At 44.2% G+C, this 24770-nt stretch overlaps 1 protein-coding gene across 2 annotated transcripts in view; it reads right to left on the reverse strand.

The window, feature by feature from the left end:
* Positions 1–8199: 8199 nt before the first annotated feature.
* The window catches only part of LOC103296766 (protein POLR1D), a 57348-nt gene continuing 40777 nt past the window's right edge, over positions 8200–24770 (reverse strand). For both annotated transcript variants that reach the window (XM_028128154.2, XM_028128155.2), the window contains one exon: positions 8200–9292. In XM_028128154.2, the coding sequence (XP_027983955.1) occupies positions 9025–9292 (268 nt within the window). In that variant the 3' untranslated portion in view covers positions 8200–9024. The remainder of the gene's footprint in view (positions 9293–24770) is intronic.

Below are 24770 nucleotides of genomic sequence, written 5' to 3' on the forward strand. Positions count from 1 at the left end.
GCATGGTACCACTACCCCAGGTAGTGCTCTTTCTCCATGGTATCCTATCTAATAAAAGAGTAATATGCAAATTGACCATCACTCCAACACACAAGATGGTTGCTCCCATGTGGTCAAAGATGGCTGCCCCCATGTAGAAATAAGATGGCTGCCATAAGATGGCCAGCAGGGAAGGGCAGCTGAAAGGGACCAGGTCTGCAAGGGAGAGCAGTTGTGGGCGATCAGACCAGCAGGGGAGGGCAGTTGGGAGGGACCAGGCCTGCAGGGGAGAGCAGTTGTGGGGACCAGGCCTGAAGGGGAGGGCAGTTAGAGGTGACCAGGTCTGCAGGGGAGGGCAGTTAGAGGCAAACAGGCTGGCAGGGGAGTGGTTAGAGGGTGATCAGGCTGGCAGGCAGAAGTGGTTAGGGGCAATCAAGAAGGCAGGCAGGCGAGCAGTTGGGAGCCAGCAGTCCTGGATTGTGAGAGGGATGCCCGACTGCCTGTTTAGGCCTGATCCTACTGGAGGTCTAAACGGGCAGTCGGACATCCCTTGAGGGGTCCCAGATTGGAGAGGGTGCAGGCTGGGCTTAGGAACCCCACCCCCACTCCTGTGCACGAATTTCATGCACCGGGCCTCTAGTACTAAAATAAACCTGCAGAGTGCAGATTCAGGGATAAGGAGCACATGTTTTTGAGAGTGAATTATTAATTTAAACTTTGAGATTTGTCACAGCCTCTTCTTAATTTCCAGATCTGGTGTGTTCTGGCTTTGGGAGAAAAAAACAAAACACTATTTATTGGTCACTAATTAAGAGCAGATACCACATCCTGCAAAAGATCATCTCAACATTATAATGTGTGACCAGAATTACAAAGGAATATGGGAAAAAGAATGTAATTGACATGTAAGAAAAGAGATAATTTATTTACATTTATACATTGATATTATTACTAAGTTTGTTCATGCAGTATCATTAAAAAAAAGGCAAGCCCTGGTCAAGTGGCTCAGTTGATTGGAGCGATGACCATACACCAAAAGCTTGTGGGTTCTATTCCTTTTCAGGGCACACAGCTAGGTTTCAGGTTCCACCCCTGGTTGGGGTGCATATGGGAGGCAACCAATCCATGTTTCTCTCTCTCTCTCTCTCTCTTCTCTCTCTCTCTCTCTCTCTCTCTCTCTCCCACCCTGCTTCCTATCTCTCTCTCTCTAAAAATCAATAAAAACATATCCTTGGGCAAGGATTAAAAAATATATTTTTTCAAACAAAGGCAAGAATAAGAAGTGAAATAATTGAAAAGAAAATAGCTTCAACAAATCCTATATAATAAAGAGGAAATATGCAAATTGGCTGTCACACCCTCACACAAGATGGCCACCCCCATGTGGTCACAAGATGGCCACAAAAAGATGGCCATCAGGGGAGGGCAGTTAGGGGTGATGGGGCCAGCAGGGGAGTGCAGTTGGGGGCAATCAGGCCAGCAGGGGAGGGCAGTTGAGGGTGATCAGACCTGTAGGGGAGGGCAGTTGGGGGCAACCAGGCCTGTGGGGAGGGAAGGAAGTTGGGGGGCACCAGGCCTGCAGGGGAGGGCCTGTTGGGGGTGACCAGGCCTGCAGGGGAGGGCTGTTGGGGGTGGCCAGGCCTTCAGGGGAGGGCAGTCGGGGGCGATCAGGCCTGCCAGGGAGGGCAGTTGGAGGCTACCAGGCAGGCAGGGGAGGGCAGTTGGAGGCTACCAGGCAGGCAGGGGAGGACAATTGGGGGTGACCAGGCCAGCAGGAGAGGGCAGATAGGGGCAACCAGGCTGGCATGGGAGGGCAGTTAGGGGCAACCAGGATGGCAGGGGAGGGCAGTTGTGGGTGATCAGACTGGCAGGGGAGAGCAGTTAGGGTTGACCAGGCCAGCAGGGGAGGGGAGTTGGGGGCCACCAGGCCTGCAGGGGAGGGCAGTTGGGGGCGACCATGCCAGCAGGGGAGGGCAGTTGGGGGTGACTGGGCCTGCAGGGGAGGGAGGGCAGTTGGGGGGGACTGGGCCTGCAGGGAAAGGCAATTGTGGGGGACCAGGCCTGCAGAGGAGGGCAGTCGGGGGCAACCAGTTCTGCAGGGGAGGGCAGTTAGTGGCGACCGGGCCAGCAGGGGAGGGCAGTTAGGGGTGACTGGGCCTGCAGGGGAGGGAAGTTTGGGGTGACCTGGCCGGCAGGGGAGGGAAGTTAGAGGCAACCAGGCCAGCAGGGGAGGGCAGTTGGGGGCGACCATGCCAGCAGGGGAAGGCAGGTGGGGGGGGACTGGGCCGGCAGGGGAGGGCAGTTGTGGGCAACCAGATCGGCAGGGGAGGGCAGTTGGGGGCAATCGGGCTGGCAGAGGATCAGTTAGGCATTGATCAGGATGGCAGGGGTGTGGTTAGGGGGTGATTAAGCTGGCAGGCAGAAGCGGTTAGGGGCAGTCAGTCAGGCAGGCAGGTGAGTGGTTGGGAGCCGGTAGTCCTGGATTGTGAGAGGGATGTCCAGCAGCCGGACATCCCCCAAGGGGTCCCAATTGGAGAAGGTGCAGGCTGGGCTGAGGGACATGCCCCCCACCACCACCAGTGCATGAATTTTGTGTACCAGGCCTCTAGTATCTAGATAAGGGTCTATACTAAATTGAATACAAAACCTGTGGAACTCTTAGAAGCAGGATTTCTTTAACAAAAGAGGGCATTTTAAAGATTCCTAGAAATATTGAGCCAGTAACCTATTACTAAAGTTTTTTGAGTATGTATCACTACACTCTTGTCAGTTGGATTACAAAAAAGAACCTCTAATTTGAAAGGTAAAAAAGATATTTTACTAGTAATTTGCAGTTTTTTGTTTACTGGTGAGATGAATATTTTTTCATATGCCTATTGAACATTAGTATTTTCTGTGAATATTTTATCTTTTGCCAATTTTTTTATTGTGCTCTTTGTAGTTTCTAATAGTTTTGCATGAGCTGGTTATCCTATCTAATAAAAGAGCAATATGCAAATTGACCATACCTGTGCTACACCCACAAGCCACGACCACCAGCCAATCAGGAGCGAGTATGCAAATTAACCCAACCAAGATGGCTGCGGCCACGGAGAGAGCAGGAGGCTTGGGTTTCCCTGGCAATCGAGAAAGCCAAGCTTTCTGCCTGCCCTGGCCTGCCTTGGCCTCCGCTTAAGGCTACAAAGTTTCAATTATATAAGATAAATAAATCACAACAAAAATGGCTGTGGCCACGAAGCAAACAGGAGGCTTGGCTCCACTCAATGCCACAAAGTTTCAATTATAGAAGATAAATAAATCCCAGATACCAGGGCCTCTGCTTGGGTCGCTGGGGGGCGTGGCCAGCCTGCAAACCACCACAGGCCCCTTGCCCATGCTGCCCCATGCCCCAAGGGAATCCCCACCCTGATCCGGGACACCCTTCAGGGCAAACCAGCTGGCCCCCACCCATGCATCAGGCCTCTATCCTATCTAATTCTCCTATCTAATAAAAATAATATGCAAATTGACCATCACTCCAACACACAAGATGGCTGCCCCCATGTGGTCAAAGATGACTCACCCCATGTGGACACAAGATGGCTGCCACAAGATGGCCAGCAGGGGAGGGCAGTTGGGAGGGACCAGGCCTGCAAGGGAGGGGAGTTGGGGGTGACCAGGCCAGCAGGGGAGGGCAGTTGGGAGGGACCAGGCCTGCAAGGGAGGGGAGTTGGGGGTGACCAGGCCTGCAGGGGAGGGCAGTTAGGGGCAAACAGGCTGGCAGGGGAGCAGTTAGGCATCAATCAGGCTGTCAGGGGAGTAGTTAGGGGGTGATCAGGCTGGCAGGCAGAAGCGGTTAGGGGCAATCAGGAAGGCAGGCAGGCGAGTGGTTGGGAGCCAGCAGTCCTGGATTGTGAGAAGGATGTCTGACTGCCAGTAGGATCGGGCCTAAATGGGCAGTCGGCCATCCCTCGAGGGGTCCCAGATTGGAGAGGGTGCAGGCTGGGCTGAGAGACACACCCACATCCCCCTCCTGAATTTCGTGCACCGGGACTCTAGTACATGATATGTTGCCTTCTGTGCTGGTTATTTTTGAAATTCACATACATATTTTTAAGATTCATTAGATATATACATATTTTTAGAACTTGTGAAAATAAAGTATTTTGGTTCTTTAAAAAAATGATGAAATCATCTGTGCAGTTTTTGTGCTGATGACCAACAACTGTTTCCCAAGTGTGGAAGATTGGACACCCACAGACAGGGCCAAAAACATTTTGAGAAGCAAATAGCATGCTGCTCAAATGCTCTACAGCTTTAAATGTGAAAGACGCGAACATGGCCAAGGTTTTGAAGATAGGAATGAAGTCCAGCATGTGTTTGTCATAGATGCTTGGTTCTGAGTCCAGCATGTGTTTGTCATCGATGCTTGGTTCTCCAAGTGTTTACTGAATGAGTGAGTGAGTGAATGAATGACTGGTTGTTCTTCATGTAGGGAATAGGATTAAAAGCCAGTCTTGCCGTTTTTCCTTTGTAAATTAGCACTGAACTTTGAAAGACTATCCATCAGACTGACAGGTTGTAATTTGGAGTAAATGGAGACTTGTAATTGGACAGTACATACTAGTTCATTTTGAACATGGGAGAAATTAAGGAGAAAAAAACAATTAGGAAGGACAGGGACCACCACTGAAGGCAGGCCACACATTTATCTGGTAGAGAAATATTTCCCTCAGGTATTTTGTATGATATGTTATATCTGGAGTTTGTCTTACATAGAAAATTCTTATAAGTTATAAAAGCCAAAAGTGAAAATTACAAATCTAGATAAATGGGAGAAATCACTCATCTAATCAACTATTAATGATGCGCCCAAATCTGTTTATTATTGGCCTTTAACAATAATGCCCAGGGTCTTCTACTAAGATTTATCGCATGGTTATCCAAATCAAAATTGTTTAAATTATGCTTATGTTTTCTGCCAGTTTAATGTAGATTTACTTACTTTTTTATGTGCTCCTGAGTACATGATTCTTGGCAGTCTTTTCCAAATTGAGAACAAGTTTCCATTTGGCAAACTAGCCTTGCCATCATCTAGGCTCAGATGAGCCATAGGGCAGGGCTCAATCTATGATGTATTGGTACAGCTTTCCTAGGCAGGGAAGGGAGAGAGGCAATATACTTTCCTTGGATCGTAGAATGTCATTCATAGGACTAAAGAGGCCTTGACTCTAACACTCTTTAACTCCCAAATCTTTCGATTCTTTGGATGGAAAAAGGAGAGGTAAATGTGAAATAACCTAAAATATTTGCTTCACATAAGTTTAGTTTCTCCTAGATATATTCCATCAGCTGCCATTTTACCATTTAACAACAGAGTGGTAAGAGAGTTTTCTCTTGGATTTAGATGGCTGTGTAAACTGGCCACAGGGAAACACTGCTCCCATGCAGATGTTCCTTAGATGGGGCTTCTGCATTCAGGTCTCCAGGAAATCTCAACCAATATAAAGTGCATTGGTTATAAAAGTTCTTTAGCTCTTAAACTGGGACTTCTGGGGCCACTGAGACATGCCCGTCCTGTTCTCAGGAAGCCAAGTTTGGCCAAAGGTACAGGGGAGAATGTAGGTTTTTTACCTCAGACAGTCCTGGCTTCTGATAGTATTTCTGCCACTTCCAAGCTCCGTGACCTTGGGCAAACTTTTTAACCTATCCTCAGTTTCCTTATTTGTAAAAGGGGAGCAATAGCACCTTCTTCATGGGATTGTGAGATGACTAGGTAGACACAGGTAAAAGTCTTATCATAAGTGTTCTCACCACGCACCCTCAAAATGGTAAATAATATTACAAAATTATTTTGTACAACACTCATCCTTTAGAACAATTATGATGTGTAAATTTTACACATCAGCGGTAGATGTGTTAAGTTACCTTATTGTGGTAATCATTCTGCAGTACATTAAATCATCACATTGTATCTTAACACAATGTTACATAACAAATAAATCCCAATAAAGCTAGGGAACAAAGGGCCTAAAAATATTTGGCTCAGAGGTGATAGACAATAAATGTTACTGATTACAATGTTCAGTACAGCCTACCTTGTGATAAGACTATTTGTGGGTTCAACAATCCTTAGGAAGTGCTGAGGCTTCTGTATCAGGAATTCCCCTCATGTACTGTCTATTAACAAGCACTGACTACCCACCAGATACTCCTTATGATCCAAAGACAATGGCATGACCTCTAGGAGTGACAGATTTTACTAATTATAATATAAAAATATAAGTGCCATGCTAAGTATATAAATACACCAATCCTACCTAATAATAGACCAATATGCAAACTGACTGCACCTTCGCTACGCCCAAGCCACGCCCACTGACCAATCAGGGTGAATATGCAAATCACCCCAACCAAGATGGCGATTAATTTGCATATCAAGACAGTGTAGAAAGAAGCCAAGAGCTGCAGAAGGGAGCAAAGCTGCGGCGAAGCAAGCAAGCGGGGCAGAGAAGGGAGGAGCGCAGGTGGGGCTGGCGGAGAAGGGAGGAAAGCAGGCGGGGCGGGATAGGAGTGCAGCAGGAAGCCCTATTGCAGGAAACTTCCTGCAACGGGAACGCTAGTAAGTAATGATAAATTTTGCCCAATAGATTTGAGGCTAATCTACTGCTCCCTGTAACATCCGCTTCTCCCCCCACCCCCCTCCTCTGCCAACATCACAGGGAAATTCAAAACTCTAGGGCCATCTTCCAGAATCAGACCAACAAAATGTCCTTTAGGATTCAGCCTACCCTAAGTAAAACTATCCACCCAGACCCCTCCCCCACCATGCATGGGCTGTTCAGAAAGACCAGCCACTAACAGGTGAGTGACCACAGCTTTTCATTCATATTTCTTAGGGAATAGGTTTCCTAAAATAAGGTAAAACAGAAAATAAATTCTGTTAATTCACATTTGTGTCTAAATCTTGTTCGCTTTCTAGTGGAAGCATGAAAACAGTTCCTAATACTTAGGGGTAAACATTTTGCACCTTTGTCTCTATTTATTTAAACATTAGAGACTCAGTCCAACCATTTTAGTTATGGATGAGGAAGATGACCGGAAGTGATCCAGGTAAGGCCCTGAAAGTAGCTGATGGCAGAAGCAGGACTAAGGTTTAACTTCTCTAACTTCTATCCTGAGCTGTGCGATCTCTAAATATATACTGTGGAACGGATACTGACACTGAACAAAAGCTCTCTGCCGGGCCAGTATGTTAACCACAGAAGTAGGAGGCAGCTGGTGAGTATATGAGGCCCAACCCTTCCCTAACATTTGCTGAATAGATATGGAATAAGAACAGATAATTTGCAGTTAACATTTATATACAGGAAACTATGGCTACCCTTGATGAAGGTTTTAAAGATAGACAGGGAACAGAGCTTTTTTAAAGGGAAAATTATTTTGTAGAACACTCATCCTTTAGCACAATTATATAAGAAAGGTAATATGATTAGGATAAAGAGCTTCCTTTACTTTTGAGTAAAGAATATGCTCATTAAAATCATCTCCTCTTAAAGAACAATGAACTTGCCAGTTTGCTCTATAGAGTGCATAGACAAATGATTTAATTCAACTTTATTTAATTATAACAAGAATTTAAAAAACCCTCACAAGTCTAGCTATTTTTGATAAATATTTAAATATGAAACATTTCAAACATAACACAAATATAGACTAATGCATAACTAAATTTGGATGAAGTCTTATGAACCAAGGAACATACATACTCCTTTTGTATGTTTGAGAGTGGCAGGATGAGACCCCAGGGTCTTGGGTGGATGGAGTGAGAGCGCTCTGGGTTTGTCTCTCTTGGGCCTTTAGCTCAGAACAGACTGAGGTTGTGGCAGAGCAGTGTGGTGGGGGGAGCAATACAGTCTATTCTGGTTTCTCTATAAACAGCCCAAAGTGAACTTTTCGGATGTGCTCCTTTCTAGCTTTTAGAAAGGGCTTTTATTGGCTGCCAGGAAGCAGAGAGCAGGGCTGCGGCAGAGTGATTATCTGGGAGCAGCCAGGCATAAGCTCGGCCGCTTTGGAAAATTGGGGAGGGGCAGAGAGAGACAGATTCTTCTTCCGTTTGTAGACTAGGGAAAAGGGTGTTTGGTGACATTTTGCTGAGTATAAAAGGAAGAATACAGGTTTGAAGGTTTGTAATTGTATGTTAAAACAGTCACACTGATATTGAAAAACAACAACAAAAAGGGCATTGTAAACACATTTTTATTTAAAATTAAGATTTCTGAAACAACTATACTAAGAGTGGTTATTATAGGTATTTAGCTAAATAAGACATAGCATTAAAATAATTATGTCCACTTTAATTTTTGAGAGATTTCTTTTTAAAGCACCCTTAAAACTTATATATTCAAAAGAAACTAACTATAGAAAAACTGTTTTACCTCAGGAATAAGTGTGAGAGTGCACAAGGGACAGCAGAGCCAATCTTTAACCACTGCCCATTGATGGAGCACTAAATTCAAAGCCATTTGAGTTTCCTACATTGTTCACTTAAAGGAAAACAAATGCAGAGTTATCAAAGAGTTTCTTGGTAAATTTATAGCCCTTGGAAAGCTATAACTTTTCTTAAAAATTATTTCTAAGTTTTAAATTTGTCACTCCAAAATGTAACACATAAGATTTACAAGTATTTCATTTTTTGAGAAAATTTGAGAAATGACTACAATTGCAGCACATCCAGAAAAACTGAAACTAGTTTTAACAATCTCTGCAAACCTTTATGTTCTACATTTATTGGAACCAATTTCTAAATGAAATAGAATAGAAACAATACATATGTATACTATACTGCGGAAGTAGCTTACACTGGCCAAGACATATTCAGAGCAAGTTCCTTTGTACTAATTTCCTTGAAGTTTCTAGGTCATTTTTGCTTGTCACAAGGACAAAGGACCTACTGTAAAAATTGCTCTGTCAGCTCAGGGCAGGTCCTCAATCACCTCTCACATCCCAGTCTCCCACAGGTAACAGCACTGACTGGGACAGTCTTGCTGGTTCTCCCTCCCTGCCTCATCGCCTGTGTGACCGCTTTTCGTATTTGTCCTGGCTGCTCCGCTTCCTCGGTGGAGAGTGACTGACTGTGCCTCGAGCTTGGAAGCTGTGCTTGTAAGGGTGGGCTCTGTGCTTCTTCCGGCTTTCTTCTTTCTGGCTCTGGCTCTTCGCAGGTTCCTCATCGCCCTCTTTTTGTTCAGGATCTTGCTCTTTCTGTGAGGGGAGTGTGTTCTTAATTGTGTTAATGAGAAATCTTTTATTGGTACCAGCAAGAGGACACTTCATCCTGGGGGTTAGGGGAAAAGAAAACAATTACAAATCAAATAGCTGATTTCAAAGCTGAGAACACAAGCATGGCTACTGCCAAAGAGTTCCCCATCAACAGCGCCAAGTTTCTGAACCTGTTCAGCTTTCCTTGCGTGCCACCTAGTGTAAACTCTGAGTACAAAGGGGGAAAGCAAGATGCTTGGAATTCCTGAGGCCTGGACCTCGTCTGAACACTTTTACCCTTTCTTCCTCACTCGGACTAACTCTTCTACTTCTATGTGTATGTACAGGTATTGACTGCAATGCAAATGAACTGAATCATTTAATATTTTCTCCTTAAACAATAAACGACTGATCTGACTACAATCTGCATTTTGAGTGAAATACTACAGCGTGGCTTGCTTTTAATTACCAGAGTAAAAATGAGTCCCGCATCAAGGGGAAAGAAGTATACCCTGCTAAATCGTAAATACTGGAGCTAAATGACCTATCTACTCGAGAAATAAAAATCGTCAAAAAAAAAAAAACCCATAGGACTAAAAGGTCCTGGGTTCGATTTCGGACAAGGGCACAAGCCTAGGTTGCGAGCTTGATCCCCAGTAGGGGGCATGCAGGAAGCAGCCAATCAATGATTCTCTCTCATCACTGATGTTTGTATCTCTCTCTCCCTCTCCCTTCCTTTCTGAAATCAATAAAAATATACTTTGAAAAATCTAAAAAAAATTCATAAAAATAATCAATGTCACCCCCAAAAAATTCAATAAAAAAGAATCCATAAAAATACAATAATCACCTTTTACCTTTTAAAAACCTCTTCCACTTTCTATTTCAAGACTGCTGCCCTTACTCTGCTGGGGAGCACTGTGCACACACCCACCCTCTGGCTGCATTTCTGTGCAGTGTATGTCTGAGTAGCTTCATGATTCAAGGTTATCCAGGAGGGAGAATGTAACTAATTAACTGCTAATCAACATGCTGAGTCACACTTATATACCACAATATTTATTTTTCAGGTGTAGCAAATCTACCATTTCGGAAAAGAAAACCCCATACAAATGAAAACCTGCATATTTCACTTGGCCTTGAGCGGTTTGCCATATGATGAGCTAATTTTAGGTGGCTACTGATCCCCAATATTGGGCTGACTGGTATTAAAATAAATGTAGGGTTCTATAATCTTCATCTCTATATCAAACTTCAATTCAAAGAAACTCTCACACAGTACTTCCAAATCACTCCACCAGCACCCCACTGTAGTGATTTTTAGCCTATGACTGTGTAAATGAAATATAAGCAGTCATCAGCCTAGTGCCATCTATCGGGAGGTCAGACCACCTCAAGCAACCAGAATGGCACTGAATTTGGAAGTAAAAGGAGAAAAAAAAATGTCTCCTCCTGCAAGCTTACATGGACAGAGAAAACATCTGAGAAGAATCAGTGATGGTGTATACACCCAATGTGCTGGGCGCGGGTCATGCTCAGGCCAGGAAAAGTGGCAGGGGAATGAACTAGCACAGGATGAGCTAGAAGAGAATGTAGAGAGAAAAGGACAATGGAATGCAGTAGAAGCAGTGCGGACATTTAGAGGTAGTGACGGCACTGGAATTTTTTGGGGGGAGGTGTTTTTTAGCACTGGAGTTTAGAAGCCAAGTTGAATGAGATGAGGAGCAAAGAGGAAAGGTGATAACGAAGAGCAAAGAAAAACAGGTCTGCAAGTACTGGGGGGACAAAATGATTAGCTCTCTGTACCTCTGTAGGGCTTCACTGAGCTTCCAGAAAAAGCACACCAGCATCGTGCGGCCTCAGTAGGAACAAGGCAAAGCCATTTATACCTCCTGGAGGCACCTCCGCATTGGGTGCCCTGCACAATAAGAGAGTGTGTGACAAGAGGGCAGGGCAAGCTCTTACTTCAGTGGCTTCACAGGGTACCAGAGTCAAGGTACTACTTTGGTGAAGAAACCTGAACAACTGTGATTGCCAACTCAGCAAAGATTCAAAAGAGTATGGCACACTGGTGTCACAAAGCAGCACAACACTGCTGGACTACAGAAACACTATCCTTTAATGTGAAATACAAAACGCTACTGCCCCTCGTTGCCAACTGTGGCCCATACTGAAGGATTAGGAACAGTGGTGAAAACTATCCAGCTACAGAAGAATTTAGGGTATTTTCATTGGAGTGGGCCATCTCAGTGTTGGTATATCTAGTCAGCTCTTCCCTAGATTAAACAAATGAGGAAAAATGATTATTGCCAAATGGGACAATAATCCAGGGTCTTAAAACAAAGCCTTTGTAACTAACTCCTGGTCAGTTCTACTATATTTTGCTATCGCCCATGTGAGATTATCTTTAACACCTCCTGCTTAGCCGAGATGAACAGAGCTCATGCTCCCTGTCTCAACAGAGCAACTGAGAATAAGAGAAAAGAGCTACTCAGAGAATAAGGTAGTTTTCCAGAATATCCCACAAGAAAACTGGCATTTACATCTCTTTGAAGATCAAAGGTGGCATTCTTAACGTTGATTATGCCTAGCATTTGATTCAAGATGAAAAGTCAAGGGTGAATCAGAGAAAACTGATTTTCTTGAGAGCAGGAGTGGAAAAGTTTCAAAAGTGACTTCTCCCAAACATGCCAGGACACATGTTAGAAATGATGATAAGTGCTCATTCAAATTCTATTAACAAATAAGGCAGGTCAATGTCAAGGGGGTAGTTGCAAGCAGATGTGAAGTTACATGTGGTAAATGATTCTGTATAATTATAAAATCTTCACTAAATATGTTAAAATATAAGGAGAGTAACATCAATGCTGATGTTTGAGGAAATCACATTGGCCTTAATGTGGTAATTAATTTTGCTGAATTTTTACAGCCAGCTTTTTATTGCTATGAACTCACACAACATGGTATACTAGCTGAGCACACATGTGCTGGAATCATACCACCTATTAGACTAAATGTGAGACACATTATATAATCTCCCCGTTGTCTCTTATCAGTTAAACTAGAGACCTGGTGCACGAAATTCGTGCAAGGGGAAGGGGGTGTGCATGTGTGTCCCTCAGCCCAGCCTGCACCCTCTCCAATCTGGGACTCCTCGAGGGATGTCTGACTACCCGTTTAGATTGGGCCTAAACGGGCAGTCGGACATCCTTCTCACAATCTAGGACTGCTGGCTCCCAACCGCTTGCCTGCCTGCCTGCCTGATTGCCCCTAACTGCTTCTGCCTGCTAGCCTGATCACCCCCTAACCACTCCCCTGCCAGCCTGATAGACACCTAATTGCTCCCCTGCCAGCCTGGTCGCCCCCAACTGCCCTCCCCTGCAGGCCTGGTCGCCCTAACTGTCCTCCCCTGCAGGCCTGGTCACCCACAATTGCCCTCCCCTGCCGGCCTGGTCACCCCTAACTGCCCTTTCCGCAGGCCTGGTTCCCCCCACTGCCCTCCCCTGCAGGCCCGGGCCCCCCCAACTGCTCTCCTCTGCAGGCCTGGTTACCTCCAACTGCCCTCCTCTGCTGGCCCGGTCACCCCTAACTGCCCTCCCTTGCAGGCCTGGTCCCTCCCAACTGCCCTCCCCTGCTGGCCATCTTGTGTCCACATGGGGGCAGCCATCTTTGACCACATGGGGGTGGTCATCTTGTGTGTTGGAGTGATGGTCAATTTGCATATTACTCCTTTATTAGATAGGATGAGGATAATAATAATAACTATCTTAAAGGGCTGTATGCAGATCAAATGAGAACATGTCAAGTGCTTAGAATAATACCTCATTAATAACTAGCACTTAGTAAATGTTAGCTTTGGTGCATATCCTATCTCTACTACTTAATTAGCTGTCTGACCATGGACAAGTTACTTAACTTCTCTGTAAATCAGTTTTCCCCGTTTGTAAATGGGAGTCAGAAATATTTACCTTGTAAAGCTATTGTTAGGTTTTAATGAGATAACGCATAAAGTGCTTATTAGCACAGTGCCTGGCATACAGTAAATCTTCAATACACTTTAACTCTGGGTCTATAATTTCTTATTCACAATTCCAAAATTTAAAAAACTCTGAAAATCAAGTTGTTTTTATGATACCACAACTCATTTGGCAGCAAAATGACGTAAGCTCACACTGGGGTATTTATGTCTAGTCTTTGGTCCATTTAGGGTAGGCACTCATACGTTTTGCTGAAGAAATGATGTGTTGAGCAAGTACCACTACGGGTACCTTTAGTGCATACCAGATGTGCTCCTGTACCTTTCTAAAATGTGAAATTCATATCTAAATTTAGAAGGTAATCTGGATCCAAGAGTTTTAAACCAGGAATTAAAGACCTATATTATTATTATATCACTCTATTCATGAAAAAGTATATAGCACTCAAATAAATTAATATACCAAGGAATTTTTCCACGATGGTAACTCAAACGAACATCCCAGTATCAAATTACTTGGAATAAGCCAATCAAGAACAGAGTAGAACATCTTATGTTTCTCAATAAGAAACATATCAAAAAAGAAAAAAAAAAAAACACCATAAAAAAAGTTAATGGGACATTTAATAGGAATTTTCATAAAAATAGCTAAAATGAAAAAGTTTCAGTTATTTCCAGGCTATCTCAATTCTCCATGGATATCAGGGTCAATGGAAACTGGGTGTTACCTCTGAGCTTATAACTTGCATTTCCTAATGTTTTTTAAACTCTGTTCATAGATGATCCTCAGATATAGAACTAAAGGTTGAAGTTAAGTAGGTGGTCTCCACAGTCCCTTCCAGATTTAAGATTCTCTGCTCATATTCTTTATGTTCACCCTTCAGAAAATTGCTCTGTTCTCATGCATCAGGTCAGGATATTACTTCATTTCACTGATCTCTCTGCCTTCGTTTCTCAGCTCTTGGTTAGAGTCAGGTTTTTCTGTATTTGAGATGACATGACAAGCTAGCATTAGATGAGTATCTAGCATTAATGAGTATCGAGCTCAATTGCTTTACAGCCTTTTTCATACCAGCATTGAGGTAAAACCCTAAGCCCTGCAGTAAGGGCATGGGTAGTGGCTGCTTGATGAGTCTGCTCTGTCTGTCACTGGCGATGCTGAAGGTGTGCTTGGGTGGGGGATTGAAGGAGGCCCACAGGACAGGGCGGCCACTTTCCTGTCTGCAGCTCTGACCCACACAATGTCTACTTTCTCACCCTGAATAGTTATTTTTATTTTTGGTTTTAGAAAGTTATACTAGCTCATGTGGGAAGAGCCAGACTTAAGATACTGACAACATAAATTGATATAAAACTAAATATAGAAAGCACTCCTGACAGCACCGTTGGACTGAAGATCCAGCATTCTATGTATGTTGAACTTTAAAAGTGAAGCCATCCCCTTTACTTTTGAAGCTGTCATCTCAGAAGCTGTGCTGAAGGGTTCTCCACACCACAGGGGAGGTAGATTTCTAGAGAATCTGCCATAAGAGAGACCAGGATCGGTAGGACTGTAAGCTTTTCTTTTCTTTTTTGAGTAGGCATACAGAACATAATTTGCAAAAATAAGGCACTTTCTTTCTGCAGTTATTATACTTGACTTATGAAAAACAGTAAACTATATAATAAACCTAGAAAACAAAAAGGGTAAGACAGATTGATTCCCCCCCCCCCCCATATTTTAATACCTTTGTCTGTCTCCTGCTAAAGGTTGGAGGTAGTAGCATTCTACAGATTTAGACCTGCTGCTTTGGGTTTCTAAAATAGTCTCATGAATATGACCCATCCAATAGTGACACATGATCACTAGCCAATAAGAATAATAAGAATGGTGCCCAGCCAGCATGGCTCAGTGGTTGAGCATTGACCTATGAACCAGGAGGTCATGGTTGGATTCCTGGTCAGGGCACATGCCCGGGTTGCGGGCTCAATTCCCAGTAGGTTATGTGCCGGTGGCAGCCAGTCAATGATTCTCTCTCATCATTGATGTTTCTATCTCTCTCTCCCTCTCTCTTCCTCTCTGAAACCAATAAAAATATATTTAAAAAAAAAAGAATAATAACAATGGTGATGCTAACACTTAAGAAGCAATCACCTGTGCTATGACATTACCAATGTCACCTCATTTCATTTCTCCAACCATAGGGCATGGAGCTGGAATTGGGACCAGGGTTCTGACTCTAGAGCCCTCCTCTCAGCACTACCCCAGGTGGGGTAGAAGGAGCAGAAGGAAGGTGTGCTGCGGTCTAGTCAGATAGGCAATTACCAGACCAGTTCGGAAATAAACCGTAGGTGAAAAGCCTATCAGTCCGTGTGCAGCCGAAGCTTCTTCGTCTAGGACAGGCACCAAGATGCAGATCTGTACACAGTGTCAACAAGAACAAAGGCAGAGAACGCCCCAACACACTTGAATTGACTTTGCTATTTAGGAAGTACAACAGGCAGTGGGAAATTATGGTTCTTACTTTTATGGTTAGGTAAATAGAGGCCTTGGGATCATGGAAGCAAAGTTCCAGGCGATGCATCCCAATTAATTCCTTTATTCTATAGCCAAACTCATCCCCACACCAGCAGATAGCATTTTATCTTCCATTCTGTACATACCTGTGCACTCTCATGGATATAAGTTTAAAATAACACTAGTAGAAACAAGTGCAACTATGCTTCCAACATGCTATGAAACAAGGGCAATATTTCAAATCCCGAGGCTGTGATTGATCACAACTCACTTTGTTGTTTAATGCTGCCACAACTACCATACCACCCAGGGTGGTTTGTAATTTGGCAATCAAATGCCTCAGCATGTGGCCACATGAGAAATTCTTTTATAGTATTACGCTCCCCATTACTAAACTGTTAATCCTTAATTACCCTGCGTACAACAGTCCTGAGGCCCATATAGGTTTTTCATTGCACTCTGCCTGTAACATTACACCTAAAAGTAACATAGATGCACATAGCTATATTTATTTTTATAAATCTGAGAATCTTTCATATGTAAGGCATTAGGGGAGGTCCTGAAGTAAAGATAAATACTAGACTCTGTCTCGGTATTTATGCTCTTTAGGGGACTACCAAGAGGAAGAAGCTATGGGAAGATGAAGTTCAGAAGCAGACTTATACACAGTGGTGTACTGGGATAGACAACAGGCTATCTCCTTGGCCTCCTGCTCCCTCTATAGCACAAAGCATTTACACAGCTATCTGATCCAATCGCAACACGTTATGGGCTCTCTGTTGCACTTTCAGAATTGGATGCGAAAAGAAAGTGGGAAGCAGGGGCATGAAGCATTGGTGATGTGTTGATGCTAACAGACAATGATCCACAGAAGAGAGGTAGTATACAGCTAGAGACAAAGAAGTGAAGTTCTAGTCCCATCAGCAGTTGGCTAGCCAGGGCCTACGTACATCTTTGGCCCCAGGTTCCTAAACTATGAAGTAAAAGCTTTGGATCTCTGTGGCCCTGAAATACTGCCAAGAGCCTCATCCATGTGTCACTCTGAAATTGGAGCCCTTTCTCTTTCTAACTGCTGCATTGAGCTCACCTGCTCACTTGTCCCTTTCCATGATTAGATTAAAAACTTTAAGGCCAGGAGAGTGCCTGACCTCTACCTACTGGTGCTCTGTGAATATTCAAATGAGTAAAAAAACACATGCCTAAATAAAGACCGGAGAAATCATGTGCTTTCTAATAACCAAAAGCTGATGACATAAAAGAGAACAGATCGGCCGGTGAGGCTCAGTGGTTGAGTCAACCTATGAACCAGGAGGTCATGGTTCGATTCCTGGTTGAGGCACATGCCCAGCTTGCAGGCTTGATCCCCATTGTGGGACATGCAGGAGGCAGCCAATCAATGATTCTCATCATTGATGCTTCTATCTCTCCCTCTCCCTTCCTCTCTGAAATTTAATTAAAAAAAAAAAATATATATATATATATAAAGATAAAATAGAAGAACAATGTAAGTGATGTTTCCCCTTATTACCAGGTTGACCCCATGCCAAAACAGAAAAGAAGCCCAAAATGTCATTCCTCTTAAAACAGGGGCGGGGAGCGTCAGGCTCTGAAATACTGCCACTCGTCCCTTTACACAAAGTGAAGTTCTCATGGGACTAGAACTTCACTTCTTTGTCTCTAGATATCTACATATATAAAAGAGAAACATGCTAATTAAAGGGGACGCTGTAACGGGTCTGGGTCGACCGATAGGAGGAGGTTGCGTGCGCAGCGTCGGGAGGCGGGGTGTCAGGGACCTCCGCGTGCCTGAGCTGGGGAAGGGCCTGATCAGCAGGCTGCAGCTGCTTCAAGGCCTGGAGAGGGAGGCAGAGCCAGACTGGCAGAGGCCGCAGCTGCTGCAGGGCCCAGGGAGCCAGGCAGGGCCAGAACAGCGACTCCAGGGTGGGTGGCGCCACACAATTTCAAATCGCGCGCTGGGCTCCCTGTATACTATAATTTTTAAGTTGATAATTTTGTATGGCCCACAAATGTTATAAATATCCAAATGGCCCTTGGCAGAAAAAAGGTTCCCTACCCCTGCCTTAAAACATCTGGGTCAAGAAAACTAGAGAATCATTTTCTGTCAGATTAGATCTTTGGAACTTTTTGTACCAAAAGATAAGCCTTTCCACATATAAGGCTGAAATTCCACAGGCATTCGACTAAAAAATTATACTGGGTATAGACAAGCTAAAGTGAATATGAGCAGAAAAACAGCATTGTAGACAATGAAGCTGGGCACATTTCTGAAATTTGTGCAAGTCAAATGGCAATATTTTAGATTCTCCAAGGTCTCCTCTAAAGGACACTTCTAAAGAGATTCTTTTGCTGAAATACATTCAGAAAGTATAGAGCATCAAATGGTCTTTTTCTTTATAAAATAAAAATGGCATCGCACTTGCATTTTCTTTAGTTCAGCAATTTCTTTCTGGCAATGACTCAACTACCTCACTAAGATCACTTTATGGAATATCCAAGAGGAAAAAGTAATGTCACTTATTCCTGTTCTATTTTAAAGCAAATATAAGTCTTCTAGATGCTTAGAAAAATAGACCTTCTAGTAAATAAAATTGTCTACTTCTTACAGATCTGACCAAGGAAGTCCACTTGACAGGGATGAGCTGGGAACACCTATGAGTGGACTCCTGGCTACCCGAGTGCAGTCAGACTGTGTGCCCGGGAGACGTATGGGGACGCTCTGAACTCTGCAGAGCAGGTTGGTATCATTCCTTTTAATAAATAGGGATCAGTGTAGTGGTTTTCAAATTTGTGTGCACTTTAGACTCACCTACATATATTTTTTATTGATTTTAGAGAGGAAGGGAAAGGGAGAGAGAGATAGAAACATCAATGATGAGAGAGAATCATTGATCGGGTGCCTCCTGCACGCCCCCTACTGGGGCTTGAGCTATGAAGATCTTTCAAATGTTGACACATTTCATTATATAATATTCATTATATTATATAACCCCGACATGTGCCCTTGATTGGAATTGAACTCGGGACCCTTTAGTTCACAGGCCTAAGCTCTATCCCCTGAGCAAAACCAGCTAGGGCTCCTGGGTATCTTTTTAAAACTCCAAAGCTCAGGCCATACCGCAAACTAATAATCTTTGCGAGTGGGACACGGACATGTATTTTTGAAAGTTTCCCAGATGATTTGAACTGTGCAGATATGTTTGGGAACCAATGGATTAGTGCTTGAACATTTCTATTTACAGAGGGGGGAGGCAGAAGGAGGGGGAGAGAGAGAGAGAGAGAGAGAGAGAGAGAAGAGAGAGAGAGACAGACAGACACACCAGGTGTTCTCTCAGGATGAGCACGAAGGGAAGCTGTTCTTTGGCCCAGCACCAGAAAGCAGAAACAAGTCATGGTTTTCCTTGGGCCACACCTTTTATAGCTCACATCCTTTAGGGTATGCTGGACTAAGAATTCAGTGTTCATTGCCAATTATAAAATTGGTGTTTTCAAGTCAAAGATAATTAGAGTTCTGGAAAACTTTGAACTTGATTGGTTCCCAATACTTAAAAGACTTTTCTGGTGAGATTAGTGGTGATATTTACCAATGTGTTTTAAAAAAATATTATATAATGAAATGTGTCAACATTTGAAAGATCTTCATAGCTCAGTAAACCAGTATTTTCTAGTTGACCAATTTATGATATTACAAAATCATGCATGAGTAGAAGATCCAGTCAAAGTGCAAGGTAGATCAAGGGGTTTTATATGAAAAGTTCACATCATTAAAAAGAATGTTAAGAAACTACCACTTGCCCTGGCTGGGGATCTCAGTTAGTTAGTGTTGTCTTGATATGGCAAGGTTGCGGGTTCAATCCCTGGCCAGGGCACATTATAAGAATCAACCAATAAATGTATATGTAAGTGGAACAACAAATCTCCCTCCCTCCCTCCCTCCCTCCCTCCCTCCCTCCCCCCTCACTCCCTTCCTCCTCTCTCCCCCTCCCTAAGATCAATCAGTAAAAAAAAAAATTTGAGAAAGAAGGAAACTACCACTTGTTGAGATTACTTGCAAAGTTTTGATGTAGTATTAAAGAATATCACAGTTTTCTGAAAAGGCCATTGTAATACTTCTTCTTTTTCCAAAGACATATTTGTGTGAGGTCAGATTTTCTTTATCTACTTCAACCAAAATAACCTATTACAACAGATTGACTGCAGAAGCAGATATGAAGTTCCATGTATCTTTTATAAGCCAGACATTAGAGGTTTGCAAAAACATTAAACAATGCCACTCTACTCAATTTATATATCTATACATATAAAGAGGTAATATGCTAATTTGTCCATTACGGTGTCCCAGTCACGACCAGTCTGTGGGTGGGGATGGGGGCAGGGACTCCCGTCCCCAGTGCTAACTTCACGCTGCCTTTGTGCGTCCCTGCCCAGCGCTGAGGTGAAGCTGCCTGCCTGCATCCCTGTTGACACTGCCTGCATGTGTCCCCGTTCAACGCTGTGAGGCTGCAGGGGGGGGGGTGGGGGGGGGGTTGGGCTTGACGGGGGACCTCAGCCTGCACCCCCCTGCCCCAGCGCCGGGCCGGGGGATCTCAGGCCGCATCCCCCACCCAGCGGGGCTTGACAGGGGACCTGAGATTGCGCCCCTCCACCTGGGGCCAGGCTGGGGGACCTGAGGCTGCACCCCCTGGCCCGAGGGGCTTGATGGGGGTGGGGCTGGCCAGGTCTGGGTCTCACCCAATTGGGGTGGGGCTGGCCGGGTCTGGGTCTCAGACTCTGACAGGAGGGAGATTTTATATACATTTTACTAATTTTCTTTCATCTTTGACACTTCTATTATAGAGAAAGGGCAAATAGCAATATTAAAATATTTCTTCTAATAATTCCGTTTTAATGTGCACAACTTTCGTGCACCGGGCCACTAGTTTTGTTATATTTATAAAAACATTCGCCCTGACCGGTTTGGCTCAGTGGATGGAGCGTCGGCCTGCGGACTGAAGGGTCCCAGGTTCGATTCCGGTCAAGGGCATGTACCTTGGTTGCAGGCAAATCCCCAGTGGGGAGTGTGTGGGATGCAGCTGATCGATGTTTCTCTCTCATCGATGTTTTTAACTCTCTATCCCTCTCCCTTCCTCTCTGTAAAATATCAATAAAATATATATATATATATATATATAAAACATTCTTTACAATAATATGTGTTGGGTTTATTACTATTTTAAAATGGATTAATAAATACTGTAAGAATTGCTCAATGTTAACTTACAACACAGCAAATATAGATAGATTAGAGGCCTGGTGCATGAAAATTCATGCACTGGAAGGAGGGGGTCCCTCAGCCCCGCCTGCCCCCTCTCACCATCTGGGAGCCCTCAGGGGAGGGAGGCGACCCGGTGATCAGGGGAAGGCGATGCCCCCATCACATCTCTGCTGCTGCCTCTGCTGGCAGCACAAGCCTCAGCAGGCCCTGGTTACCTCAGCCTCGGGTGGCCCTGGGCGGCTTACTTGTGCCTCGGGCCGGTCCTGGGTGGCTAGGCAGCTGCCATCTGAGGTTTGCCTGCACCTTGGGCGTCGGCTGGGCAGCTGCCATCCAAAACTTGCCTGCACCACGGGCCAGTCCTGGGTGGCTGGGGGCTGAGGGGACTGGAGGACTCTGGAGGCAGTTGCATGGAGTGGCCGGACCTGCCTGGGGGCGGGCCCAGCCGTGCTGGGCACCTGCTGCTCCGGTGGGGCTGAGGGGACTGGGCGATGCCATAGTTGAGGGCGTGACAGTCAATTAGCATATTCCCTCCTTATTGGCTGTGGGAGCCACCATCTTTGAGGGTGTGGTCAATTAGCATATCCCCTCTTTATTATATAGAAGAATATAACCCATATAAAAAAGTTCTTTGGGGTCCTCAATAAATTTTAAGATAGTAAAGTTTCCTAAAACCAAAAAGTTTGAGGACCATTGTTATAAGACAATTGAGAAAATTAACAATGTAGACTAATAGTAAAATGTAAGTTTCATATCCTGTTTTCCCAGAACTTATCTTATAACTTTGGAATATCTTACTTTTCCTGCCATCTTTTACTTCCTTTCCAGCATGTTTCTCCCTCCTTCATGGGAATTGACTGCTAGTTGGCCCCCTCTCCCCCCAATATCCATTCTTTTGTTCTTCAGTAGTAAAGCACCCGGATATTTATCTGGCACATGACTGCCTGGGGGGGAAAAAAAAAACCCTAATTTTTTTTGCCTTGAAGCTAGGTAGACATGGAACTAATGGAGTATAATGTAGAAATGGTATACACAACTTCTAGGACGTGTCCTTAAAGGGAAAGGTTTGCTTTCCTTCTTTTCTGCTTCCTTTCTGCTAACGAAAATGTAGATTTTAATAGTTGTTACTATAGATCATGTGGAAAAGAATGACACCCTATAGTTGGGAGATTTGAAAACTGAAAGGAACCTGGGTCCTCCATAATTTTGAGAACTCCAACCTAACTGAAATGTTACCCAAAGAGTACATCAACACTTTCATAAATCTCAAGATGGCTTGTACATGTGGTAACTCTCCGAAGGGGGCACACAGCTGACATTGATAAACTAGTAATTGTACTACCAGAAAGTTCTACTGAGCCAATAAGTGGCACTAGGGTGGTCAGAATGAATGGCTTCTAGCTGCCTAGAAAAACTAGGCACCCCTCATGTAGCAAGAACTCTGACTGATATTTTCTTATTCACTTGTCAAGTCATCTGAATTTATGATTTTACTGTATGCTAATTCTTTAGATTGGACCAATGATGAAGGTCCTGCCTTAACCAAAAACCAAAGCAGCCTAATAAAGTTTGTACTAATGTGATTCCCATCAGCAGAGGCAGTTTATCTCAGTAAAGGACAGACGACTAGAAAGAAGAGCTGATTTAACTAACATTCACTGATTGTTCCATGTCAGAAACCATGCCGAGTGTTTTCAGACATATATTCTCACCGACGTTTTACAACTGTCCTTCCAGGAGGTAGGTATTTTATTGAATCTGTGTTATATACAGATAGACTCACACTGTATTATTTCATTTTATTATATCACTTCATCTATAAATACATCAGGGTGAATTTCTAAAAAATAATAGCTTTTTAAAAATAAAGTAACAGCAATACAATTTTCACATATTAAAAAACGACATTAATTCCTTAATATCATCAAATACCCCACTTGTTAGTTTGGATAAGGATTCTAACAGGCTACATGTTTTACGTGATGTGTCTCAAATCTATTAATTCATAGGATACTCCTATTCCTCCTTTTCTCCTTGCAATCCAGTTGTTAAAGAAACTAGGTTGTGAGGAGAAACCAAGATGGAGGCATAGGTAAACACCTGAACTTGCTGCCTCGCACAACCATTTCAAAACTACAATTAAAAGACACAACAAACATCATCCAGAACCACAGGAAGGCTGGCTAAGTGGAAATTCTACAACTAGAAGGAAAGAGAAAAGCACACCGAGACTCAGAGGAGCTGTGGAAGTGCAGAGTTACGGAGGCGGGTGCGCGCACGCGCGGAAAGGGCTGGCAACTTAGTGCGAGGCCGTCTTTTTCAAGCAGGAGGGAGACACAAGCTCCCGAATGCTCTGAACTTCAGTTCCAGGCAAGACTCTGGGGACCCAGGCTCATACGGGGAGAAACTGCCTGGCAGCGGGCGGTACTCAAGGGGGCTTTCTCTCAGAGGTGCTTGCAGTGATTACCATGGGACACTAAGACCCAGGGACCTCTTAGGGCAGGGCTGACGGGAAGCCATTGCTGTTTGCTCCTCCCTGAGACCCCGCCCCACGAAGCTGTGCGCAGAGGCTTTTGCATATGAATGGCCTGGTCCTTTGAAATCTAAAATTACCTAATGACTGCAGCTGAGTCAGAGAGACCCAGAACATCCAAAAGAAGGTCCAAGGCCCCACAGCAGCTTGCATTGCTTCACAGCTGGGCCTCATCTGGGCACTTCCAAAACCCAAACAAAGAGGAATCTGCAGATCTCTCCTAGCTCCTGCTGGGTGGCCTCAGGCAGAGGCTAAATTAGCACCTCCTTAGAGATCCAAGAGCCAGTGTACCCAGTGGTCAGAGTGGGACCATCTAGATTACAACTCCTCAGATCCATAAGGGACACACTCAGGGGGCAGACTCAGTGAGCACCAAAGCCCCACTGAAGCATGTCTTGCCTCATAAGGGTGTCTCCAGCACAGAAGTTCTCCCAGCGTAGACACAGCTGATCCTCACAGCCAACTGGCCTGGAGGTCAATTCCTCCCAGTGATACCAACAACAATCAAGGCTTAACTACAACAAGACTGTGCACACAGCCCACAAAGGGGTGCACCAAGAGTGTCCACCTCAGGTAACTGGGGAGGCTGAGCCACTGGGCCCTATAGGACACCTAGCACACAAAGCTACTCTATCAACTCAGGGAAGCAGCCAAAATGCGGAGACAAAGAAACAGGTCACAAATGAAAGAAATGGAGAATATAGAGTTCAAAATGATGGTTATAAGGTTTTTCAAGAATTTTCTAGAAAAGGCCGATAAATTTAGTGAGACCCTCGAGGATATGAAAAAGGACCAACTAGAAATTAAGCGTACACTGACTGAAATAAAAAATAATATACAGAGATCCAACAGCAGACTAGAGGATCGCAAGAATCAAGTCAAAGATTTGAAATACAAAGAAGCAAAAAACACACAACCTGAAAAGCAAAAAGCAAAAAGAATCCAAAAATATGAAGACAGTGTAAGGAGCCTCTGGGACAACTTCAAGCATACCAACATCTGAATTATGGGGGTGCCAGAAGAAGAGAGAGAGCAAGATACTGAAAACCTATTTGAAGAAATAATGACAGCCGAAACCGGTTTGGCTCAATGGATAGAGCGTCGGCCTGCGGACTCAAGGGTCCCAGGTTCGATTCCGGTCAAGGGCATGTACCTTGGTTGCGGGCACATCCCCAGTAGGGGGAGTGCAAGAGGCAGCTGATCGATGTTTCTCTCTCATAGATGTTTCTAACTCTCTATCCCTCTCCAATCCTCTCTGTGAAAAATCAATAAAATATAT

This window comes from Eptesicus fuscus, chromosome 7 (assembly GCF_027574615.1).
Source record: "Eptesicus fuscus isolate TK198812 chromosome 7, DD_ASM_mEF_20220401, whole genome shotgun sequence".
Lineage (NCBI taxonomy): Eukaryota > Metazoa > Chordata > Mammalia > Chiroptera > Vespertilionidae > Eptesicus > Eptesicus fuscus.